The following is a 10305-nucleotide window of genomic DNA, read 5'->3' as shown; positions in this document are numbered from 1 at the left end:
AGCATGATCAAAATGATCTGCACAGAAATAGTGAAAATCCAAATCACATTCTAGTAACTGATACATTCACTCTTCATTTCTTCTCACAAGAGAGTTTAATACAACAAGCAATATATAATAAACATTCAGAACTACAAAAAAAGAAGAAAAAATCAAAGGAGTTGTAATTCTTATTCAACTGCAGTTAAGATGTTTTATTCAGTATAATGCATTTCCCTCCAAGAATGAATGGAAAATTGAAGGAAAATAGCTTTTTGAGCCTATGGCCTCAGGGTGTGCAGAACGTACTCGGCATAAAGGTCCCTGCACCATAGCAACACAAAAACCTCAGTGAGGTGGAGAAGTGTAAGAAAAATGCTGACTAATATAATTATAGCTCTTTAAGGAAGGCATACATTGAATATTGGATGGCTTCAAATGCAGTGCTTGCAGGTAAAAACTCGTTGACTGCAACCGCCTTGTTCTCGTTTTTCTTGTCTGTGCCATGTTAAGAAGCCAGTATTTCTCACATTGGGGAACAAACTTAAATATTCTTTCAATAAGCAACAGATATGTTGAGCAACGAGTATATAATTTGAAATTGAAAGGATACAATCTTCAAAGAAACGGCGGATCTCAGTAAGGCGGTGAGGGGGAAGATCTTTGATATCAGTGTAATGTTTGTATTCTGGATCATCAACACAAACTGCAATGATCTTATCATCTTTCTCCCCCTGGGTGACAATAATGAAGCCATTATCACACAAACTGAATGGAAGAAGTGTCAAAAGGTTAGCTTCAAACTTCAATGAAATACCTGGTCAATCATGGGCATTAGACCAAGGGCTCTGGCTCGCAGAAAACATCCAGGAAGAACTGGCTCCTATTCAAAGAAATGACATTATCTGAGTACTTGCAGTTCATTTGTTAACATACAGCTCAAAGATGCAACAATCGAGTTGTAGGAATAAATTTGGCATAATGTACTTAATGCCAGATACTAAGCCATGGAATTCCTAGGCACCTTAATGAAAAGTTCCTTGTAAGCAAAGAGGGTGATTCAGAGCACATTGAAGGAGAGGGGGCGTGGAAATCAGGTGGAAGAAGCAATCGTCGACAATGAAACACATAAGATGCTATTATAGTGATTAAATTAAGAATAGTAAATATTAATATTAAAGAAAAAGTTATTGATAAAAACAGAATCATATCAGCAGCACGATAAATGCTATTATAGTGATATAGCGATTAAAGAATCATATCAAATGAGTAATACTATAGTATTAAAGAATCATGTCAATAACTTTTTCATTAATACCATAGTAAGGTTACCCATTTGATAAAAACAGAATCATATCAGCAGCACTATAAACTTCTATCCTTCGGCATTATAGTCCATCACAATATAAACTGGAGATGGATAGAGGAAGATCAGATAGGTATTTCACCTGCATGATAACCAAACAATCCAAGGGATCATTATCTTCACATAGTGTGTGAGGGATGAAACCATAGTTGTGAGGATAGACCACTGAAGAATACAAAACCCGATCAACCTGAGATTCATTTAAATAGTAGGAAACAATTACAATATGGAGAGACATACAAGAATTTAGAATTTAGGGAGGACCAGGACTGTATTATGTGAAGTAAATACTTCCCTTGTTCAAAAATTTTCCAGTCCTAGACTGAAATACTGGCATATGTCCTGATAAACAGGACAAAACTGGAATTGTTTGGAAGAGGGGAAGAGTCTTGGCCCTTGAGGTATGGCTCTATCTATAGTAGCTCAGGAACATGTTCTAGGAACTTCTATCTTTGAAGGATGTAAAGTTTTTCGTACCTTAATCATTCCGGTCTTCTTGTCAAGTTCATATTTAACCTTACTACCTTTTGTTATCTCAACAACCTGTACGGTTGGACAAAAAATTCAACAAGCAAACAATTAGCAGTGGTTGGAGGTTAGAAATTTCGGCTTAATATGAGAAACTTTTTCCAGAACCTTAAGATTGTTTCTTCAAGGAGGAAAACTAGGGGAAGTTCAGGTGAACCTAATAAAATTGGTGAAGGTTGTTGTTGATACTATAAAACAGGCTAATGTCAAAAAATTTAAATCCATAAAGGTTCTATTGACGAGTTCAGGCTCCATAGGATTTATATGATTGATTTGATATAGTTAAAAAGAATGCATACACAGTTGAAAACGGTTGGAGCTTCAGGTCCTGCAGACAATATTTTTGCAACATGTCAGTTACCTAGTCTGATTTTTTTCTTGGCCAAGCACATTCTGATTATTCACTCAGACAATATTAGCTAAAACATCAAATCTGATTATTCACTCAGACAATATTAGCTAAAACATCAAATCTGATTATTCACTCATTGGATAGGTACCAATCTCAAGATCATGCCAAGGATGTGCAGCAAATGATCTCCTTGACATAGATGAAAGGATCCTCTCATTCAGACGGGGTGCTTGACGTGGAGATTCCTTTTGACCTGCTTCGCTCATCTTTTTCCACAAGAAGAATAAATTGCATCAACATTCAATCAAATTCTAGTAATTATGTCAGTCCAGTCATCAGTTGAAATGAATATTGATCCAATTAGAGTGGCACTATAAATCAGATTTAAGAATTTATAATAACCATGATGCATAAAACATGTAGCTAAATGTTTCTTGGAGCTGAATGAATCAAATATTAGATACATATGGTGATAAAATGCCCAAACAACTAAGTATAAATTGTCCCATTGCTCAGATGATGAATGCCAGGGAATGTACTAGAAACTATTGCAAATTTTGGCAAAACCAATAGCCAACATGATCTTCAAGAGTAAGGAAAAAGCTTACAGAACTTTCACACTCTAACAACCTAATACGTGGCTTGTGCTTTGGCAATAAACTGATAATAGACCAGCAAGTAACCCAATACTATGCCATCGTAAAAGTCACATAATTTTACTTTAATCAGTACACAACCAAAGTGACTTTGCACTGCGGATCACCAAAAAAAAATGTGAAGAGAAAATAACATAAATAATCTATTACAATCTGATCCAATGACGCATAAATCTTCTCTTAGGGATAAGCCATTATGGGTCAGGAGTTTATGCTTACAAGTACATTATAAAAGATAGTACTTCACAGTACTATTGATCTGTATGAAGGTTGCTGCATCAATCAAATACAAGACAAGATCAATAAATAAGCAACTTTCTTACAAATCTATTTCTTCTGCAATCTCTTTTCCCAACATGGTAAAACTACTAAGTAAAAAGGTTGCTTTTATTGCTTTTAAAGCTTTACATCTATGCCCGGCTAAACCAAAGTCTAGAGCTTGTTCATGAATCGTAGTAGGATTCAATAAAATCCTATGGAACTTGTGCCGTTGCACTGAAACCCAGGAATGTTAAGGCCATGAAATATTAGCCGATAAAGTGTAAACGCGCGATCTATAATATATACAAAAAAATAAAAATAAAAAGGGGTTTCATTTGTGATCCTAAGCAGTGCAGAAGTGAAAGAAACGTACCTTGGTTCTGCAATAAGAGTGTAGACACAGAAAAAGTTTTCGATTATTGATCCTAAAGCTGCGGTTAATCTACAGGTAAATATTTATAGCATGGAGGGTTGAAAGTTTGTTTAAGAACAAGAGAGAAAAGAGCTTGGTCAATGCTTTGAGGCAGTGCCTCGTGTCTGCTGTTGAGAAAAAAACAGGTTGGATTTAAAGTTCTGCCTCTGCCCACCTCCTCGGCACATCCTTTTTTCTCTCTGACCTGGCTAGTACTAGTAAATATATTTTATTAAAAAATTTCCTCTTCCAATTACTTCTATTTTGGAAATAAAAATGATTGTGCAAGGAAATAAAAGCCAAATTTAGTTCTTTAAGACAGAACCCTTTGTCGCATAAATGCAGGTTGACCTGAAAATGTTTGCTTAAAATCTAAGCAGTTAAATGTCGGCCCTGAGAAGGGGCAAGGGTACAGGTGTTGGTGAATGGACTTACAATCTGAAGACAAACAGTAGTTAAGGTTAGTACAGCATTTGAAAACCTCAACTAGGTATCGATGAAGATATTCGGAGGAATATCATACTTATCTTCAATAAGATTCAGAACATGCCTCCACAGGTAAAAAACATAATCCGTTTCACTTATTTCATGTTTTAGTCTTTTTTATAAAACAATAGAATAAAGATCTATCTACAACATAAAAAGTGAATTTACCACGGTAAAAGGTTTGTCCATAAAGGAAAGAAAACGAATCTGAAATTCCTTAAATATTCCAATTCTTTCGTTTCTTCCTTTCCTCGTCAAAGTGCTTCATCAGCCCTGCAGCCATCGGCGTCGTTTCCACACAAACAAAACCGGAATGAAGGGCAAAAATATAGAAATAAAAAACATAGTCCAATAAGACAACTGCAAACGTTTTCAAATATTTTCTTTCTTTCTCTGTCTGTCTTCTCTCTTCTTTTTCTTATTTTCTTTTGTTAATTGAGGAGCTAAAAAAACCCAAAGGATTTCTAACAAAATCATCATCATCACCATTACCAAATAGCAAAACGACAAGAAACGATGATGTTTTTAACTCAGGGAACTAAAACCCAGTTAAGCGAGTGAGTCAATTCGTTAGTCGTTGATGATAACGATGACGATGGATCTCGGGGGACGGAGCCCAAGCCATGCCCAACTAGTGGGAGACTATATACTGGGTCCCAGAATCGGTTGGGGTTCATCCGCGGTGGTTTGGAGGTCAAGGCATAGGCAACTTGGGTTCGAAGTAGCAGTTAAAGAGATTGATAAGAAACTCCTGAGCTCTAAAGTTGGTGAAAATCTACGAAACGAAATTTCCATTCTCAGCACCATTAATCACCCCAATATCATCCGCTTTTTTGAAGCCATTGAGGTCTTTCTTTTTTTAAAAAATTCAATTGAAACCCACTTTTTTGTTTCAATTTTGAATTATTTTTTGATTGATTAATGTGTAAGTAATGCTGTGGCAGACTGATGATAGGATATACCTAGTGTTGGAGTATTGTGATGGAGGGGATCTTGCGGCTTATATTCATCAACATGGGAAAGTGTCAGAGGAAGTTGCCAGGCATTTTATGAGGCAATTGGGTACTATATCTTGAATTTTTATAAATTCTATTGCAATGTAGGATTGGTTTTTACTTCCCAACCTCATTAATAGTAGTAGCTGGTTTAAAGTTAAGTATTTAATGGTTGGGGCAATTAAGTTAGATGCTCTTCATTGGAATGTTTAGGGAAGTGGGTTTTGGTTGGGAACCTCATAAAACAGTTAAAAGAAGAAACTTTTGCTTGTTTAGTACTAACAGTATTTAAATTAAATGCTTGATAGTTAGGCAGTGGGTTTTGCAATTTTTATTGTTGGAAAAATTTTTTTATGTCTAATTAATTGTAAGATCTTCTTAATTACAGTGTTTAGGTGTATGGATATGATGCCAAACGTAGAAATTTGTAACTTTTCTTTCCTTTCTCTTTTTGGCTTTTATCTTCACTCATCAGTTACAGTTGAATCCTGTAATACTTATTTAAGTGGTTGGGCAATTTGGAGCAGGATCAACGTAAATAGTATTTGGCTGTTCAAATTCAAACATATTAATTCTATATAAGTTGGTGGTTAAGGGAGTGTGTTGTAAGTGTTTCTTCGTAAGAGCTCATTTTTTCCTTTTATCCCACATTCACTTGCTATTTAGCTTATTGAAAAATCTGAAAGGCCACAATTTGTGGACTATCTTGTGCAGCTGCAGGATTGCAAGTTCTTCAAGAAAAACATCTTATTCATCGGGATCTAAAGCCACAGGTCTGGTGCTTGATTATCATAGTTTAATTGTATATTTGTTTGGTAGAATATTGATATTCTCATTAGATTGTGTTATTCTATGCTATGAAGCCAAATTTAGATTATTGATATGAGAACCCCTAGTGTCGACCATGTTGTTTGGTTGGAGAATTTATTTAGTTTTAAAAAAATTTAGACATTATTCTTTTGTAGGATTCTGTAGTGTGCTTCTCTTTTTTTGGATGTGAGTATCTCTATTTGGTAATTACTGGCATCTAACATCTGTAGTTGTAATGTAATGAAGACTGGATCTTTGGTTTATCAATTTATTTCTTTTAAATTTGTTGCAACTTTGCAGAACTTACTACTGTCAACTAAAGCAGCAACTCTGCAACTGAAGATAGGAGATTTTGGTTTTGCAAGGTGAGCACTTTAATTGGGCTTTTAGCATAGGACTAAGTTCATTGACATTGCTGGACTTTCAAACATGTGGTATAACTTACATCATTTTGTTGCTTTTGATACTTTGGCCTTGATACTTTCGCTGGACTTCTCTTCTTAGTTTCTTAGAATGGAAAAGTCTATTTCCTACATACACACATTGACCCACCCCCACCCCACACCCCCCCCTCCCCTTAAAAAATCTTCTGTCAGAGCCTGTATAGAGCAATGTGTTCCATGAAACAACTGGTCAGCCATGTTTGCATGTGGTGATTCGAAATTATATAATCATGGTTATGATTTAGATAATTATAGAATGTTTTGACACATGGCTGTTGTTCATAGAAAGCCATTGATAAACCTTGTATGGCAGATCGCTGACACCCCTAGACTTGGCTGACACACTCTGTGGTTCACCATTGTACATGGCTCCAGAGATTATTCAGAATCAGAAATATAATGCAAAGGTGAAACACTACATTGTTTTTCTCCCCTCACCCCCCCCTCTTGTTTTTTTTTCTTGTTTTTCTATCTTTTACATAAATATAACAATCTATGCAGGCTGATTTGTGGAGTGTTGGGACAATCTTATTTCAACTGGTTACTGGGAAGCCACCATTTGATGGAAATAATCAGTTACAGGTTTCTGAGAAGAGTAATCCGTTTTGCTTATTATCAAAGCCTAAATGCTTCTCATATTTATTGTGATTCTCTGCTGTACACAGCTATTTCAGAATATATTGAGATCCACTGAACTGCAGTTTCCAGAAGGTGCCCTAGAAGAATTACATCCAGATTGTGTTGACCTTTGCAGAAGCCTGTTACGTCATAATCCAGGTACTGGTTACTATTGTGCAGGTTTTTGTGCTTTTTGCATATATTTTTATGTTAAAGTGATTGTTGTCCTACACTCAAGTTTGTCTTCTTATATAGTACTAATAATTATGCTAAAAAATATGAAAATTTGATATTATGCCTGCAATTTGCTAATATTTGAGATCTTTGGTTTACTTGCAATACTTATGTAAGGATCCTTTAATCTAAAGTTTAACTCAATTTGCAGTTGAGCGTCTGACATTCATGGAATTTTTCAGTCACAAGTTCCTTGGGGAGTCAAGGTAAAATCCTCTTTTAGTACATTTGATGCTCCCTGTTCAACATGCTCTACGTTAAGTTGTCCAGTAGTCAAAGCAATTCAAGCTACTTGGATTGAATTTATTGTATCATTATCTGTAGCAAGAAAGTGGATCTTGAGCTGGACTCATCACTTCCACAATCAAAATCAATGGTTGAGCAGTTTGATTCTTCTGCCTCTGAGAAGAAATCTCAGTTACTATCTGGGCATCCCATGGACACATCTAGCAGAAAGATGAAATCAGCCAGTTCATCTGGACATGGTATAGAATTACTTTCAAAGGAGCATGGTTGTTCATCCAGTGTCGAAGGTGCTCATGGGGCAGTGCCTCTTATTGTATGTGATAACAAACGGAAATCTGTTGATAACCAATGTTCATCAGATCAGCCTAGAGGTGAGTTCTTCTGCTAAAGCATTTTCCCATTTATGCTCTTTTCTCTTTTTTTTTTTTTGAATTCCTAATTTTCCTCCTATGACCAGTAGCTGACTCAATGGAGTACATTGAGAAAGAATATGTCATTGTCAACCCTCATTTTGCATCAATGGAGGCTTTCTCTTATTACCTTGAGACATCCCTGCAAGATAATTCAACTAGTAGGCTTTTAAAGTGCCAGGCAAAGAAGAGTGACCAGGAATCAGCAGTTTATGTGGAAACAAAGGAGGCTGCTGGGAGTTCTGCTAGTTTTGCAATAATTCCACAATTTCAGGGATCAGATCCACAGGCAACATCATCTGAATCAGCTATGTTAAGGGAAGTGCAGGGACTTAGCATACTGCATCCCTCAACTAGACTGCAATTGTTGCATCGGTATGCTCAGGCTATAGCAGAACTAGCTCAAGAAAAGGTTATCTTTTTATTCTTTTCTGCTGAATAAATACAAAGTATATCTTGTTTACTGATAATGGCATGACCGAGAATGTCATGGATATTCTATTCTAGCAGCAGCATTTTGTTGCTTTTAGAGGAAAAGCTAAAAAGTCAGTTTGTTCCCATTTATATACCCATCCTATCTGGGCGTTAGATTATCTGGCATTTCAAATTTGCTGCTCAACTTTCAAGAAAGCCTGCTTTTTTTTTGGTGATAAACTTTTAAATGCTTTAGATTTTGCAGTGTAGGAACATGAGTTGCAACATATGGCCTTTAGTGCTGTATGTGCTCTGTACTCACAACTGATGTAAAAGACAGTTAGTACTCATTATATTTTAGCATGTGAATTTTCCATTCATAGTTGAGTAAAAGCTTGTTAATTTTTCTAAAAACAACATTTCTATTACTGTTGTTGCAGATGACATTCTTGGTCTAACTGCATTCTCACTTTGTAGTAAGGTTTCTGATATGCTCAATGGCCTTGAATTAAGTATCTCTAACAGCTGTTGGCTGCAGTATAATGCAGGACTATTTCTAGAATCATTTTCGGTTGAACTTGTTGTCTTGGCTATATGGAAGAAAGCTCTTCAGATCTGTGGCTCTTGGATGACCTCTGCTGCAGAAAATGAATTACCCGGAAGCAGTTCAGTCAATGAACCTAGCAATGTTCCGGGTAGTGCAAACTTGTCTCTAAATTCAGAATATAATGTAGATTTAACCAGGCCGTCATCTGTTTGCATCTGGGCAGAGCAAGGGTTTGTTGTTGCATGTGATCGTGCGGAGAAGTTATCATGTCATCTTCAAGATATGGATGGTTTGGCAGTGAATCTGAAACAATACTTTGTTATTAACTACTCTTAATTGGGTTTTTGATTGATTTAAGATATTTGTCAAATAATTGCAGCTACTGTTGAGATGCCTGATGCCATGGAAATAATATATCAAAAAGCAGTCACTATGGGGAGAAGAGCTGTGAGTAACTTGTATTTATTTTCTTCACCCTTCGTAGTTGTGATTAATCAACAAAATGGGTTTTTTTCCTTGTTCTAGGTAGATGAGTATACGGAGAACAAAGGTATTGCAGCAGCATCGTACTCTAAAGCAATGCTTTTACTTTCATTTATTGTAAGAGAGGCGTTTAATCTGCCATTGAACCCACCATTTTCACTGACTCCTGCCAATAAGATGCGAATTCAGACCTACATTAACTATTTGCAGACCAATCTCAGTTTCTAACATCAGCACCATTTTCCAAGCTGTCTGCAGACTCCCCCAAGTGAATAACGCTGCTTGTCTATAGATAATTTCAACTACAGCAATTTTTGAATTGTGTTTTCTTGACAAGGATATAAAGAAAGACTTGTCTGGTAATGACATTATACGGATAGATTTGGACATATATCTAATGTATAGAAAAAGTACATTACCAAAGCTGTCTGGAGCAAAATGATCTATGTTGAGGAGGAATTACATGTAAATAATAGTATTCTTCCTCGTGATAGACTGCAAATCTGGATAGAAATTATAACCTGTACAGTCTTATTTACTATACATGGATAGAGTTCTTTCAGTTAATGTTGGATCTCCGGAAGCATGCTTGATGGATTTTGTCTAGCCTGACAGCGATTATTAAATGTTGATAGATAGAATCTGCTCTGAGTCATGCCCGCAGCTCTCTGGCAGGCTCAACGCAGTGACCCCTGTTGTCTTCAGAAATGAAATTGTAGTGGAAACAACCATATACCTGAAATAAATTGGAGATCAAATCATCCTCCTCAAGCAGCAACTACAAGGGGTATGAAAACCTGGTGGCATACTTCATCATATTGAAAAATGTCACTCACCATTCAACATTTTTTTGACAATGAAATTTTAGATATTGACTTAAAAAAACAAGGAAAAGTTGACATCTAAAGTAGAAAACTATAGTTAAGGCTGGAAGAATGAAAGAAATAGGCCTAAAAGCAGTTAAAAAGTCTCCATAAACGAGTCTGTACCCCTGGCAACCGAAAGGCAAACAAACCCTTTCTTATTAATTAGCCGTTTCACTGCATCAAAAAGGTTTCAGCTTTT

At 36.1% G+C, this 10305-nt stretch overlaps 1 protein-coding gene and 1 pseudogene across 6 annotated transcripts; one reads left to right on the top strand and one right to left on the bottom strand.

The window, feature by feature from the left end:
* Positions 1-31: 31 nt before the first annotated feature.
* On the bottom strand, positions 32-4343 carry LOC111313989 (soluble inorganic pyrophosphatase 1-like). 5 transcript variants are annotated; one of them, XM_089752757.1, is made up of 9 exons: positions 4209-4343; positions 2374-2491; positions 2173-2201; positions 1823-1888; positions 1428-1535; positions 797-862; positions 593-713; positions 396-477; positions 32-303 (listed from the first exon to the last, which is right to left on the bottom strand). In XM_089752757.1, exons 1-9 carry the CDS (start codon positions 4227-4229, stop codon positions 261-263), a joined length of 654 nt encoding a protein of 217 aa, XP_089608883.1. In that variant the 5' UTR covers positions 4230-4343; the 3' UTR covers positions 32-260. The 5 variants fall into 5 exon arrangements, with proteins under 5 accessions (XP_089608883.1, XP_022770660.1, XP_089608884.1 ...); XM_022914925.2 differs by lacking the exon at positions 4209-4343 and adding an exon at positions 3516-3657; XM_089752758.1 differs by lacking the exon at positions 2173-2201 and having other exon boundaries at positions 4209-4332.
* Positions 4344-4355: 12 nt separating this feature from the next.
* LOC111313988 (serine/threonine-protein kinase ATG1a-like) lies at positions 4356-9742 on the top strand (annotated as a pseudogene). Its single transcript, XR_016332645.1, has 13 exons — positions 4356-4887; positions 4985-5102; positions 5750-5808; positions 6146-6210; positions 6602-6695; positions 6790-6870; positions 6954-7065; positions 7292-7346; positions 7465-7757; positions 7844-8208; positions 8749-9046; positions 9137-9204; positions 9283-9742. The product of XR_016332645.1 is annotated as a serine/threonine-protein kinase ATG1a-like (transcript).
* The last annotated feature ends 563 nt before the right edge of the window (positions 9743-10305 follow it).

The sequence above is a fragment of the Durio zibethinus genome, chromosome 23, assembly GCF_047325235.1.
Source record: "Durio zibethinus cultivar Kanyao isolate XHJ-2024 chromosome 23, ASM4732523v1, whole genome shotgun sequence".
Lineage (NCBI taxonomy): Eukaryota > Viridiplantae > Streptophyta > Magnoliopsida > Malvales > Malvaceae > Durio > Durio zibethinus.
This window is presented reverse-complemented; position numbering and strand designations above follow the sequence as displayed.

Excerpts from the sequence above, each read along its gene's own strand:
- LOC111313989 (XM_089752757.1), bottom strand. The coding sequence starts at position 4,229 with ATGGACAAACCTTTTACCGTG. Across the intron at positions 863-1,427 it reads ATTGTTTGGTTATCATGCAG|GAGCCAGTTCTTCCTGGATG; the intron begins GTGAAATACCTA and ends TTCTTTGAATAG. Across the intron at positions 714-796 it reads TAATGCCCATGATTGACCAG|GGGGAGAAAGATGATAAGAT; the intron begins GTATTTCATTGA and ends ATTGTCACCCAG.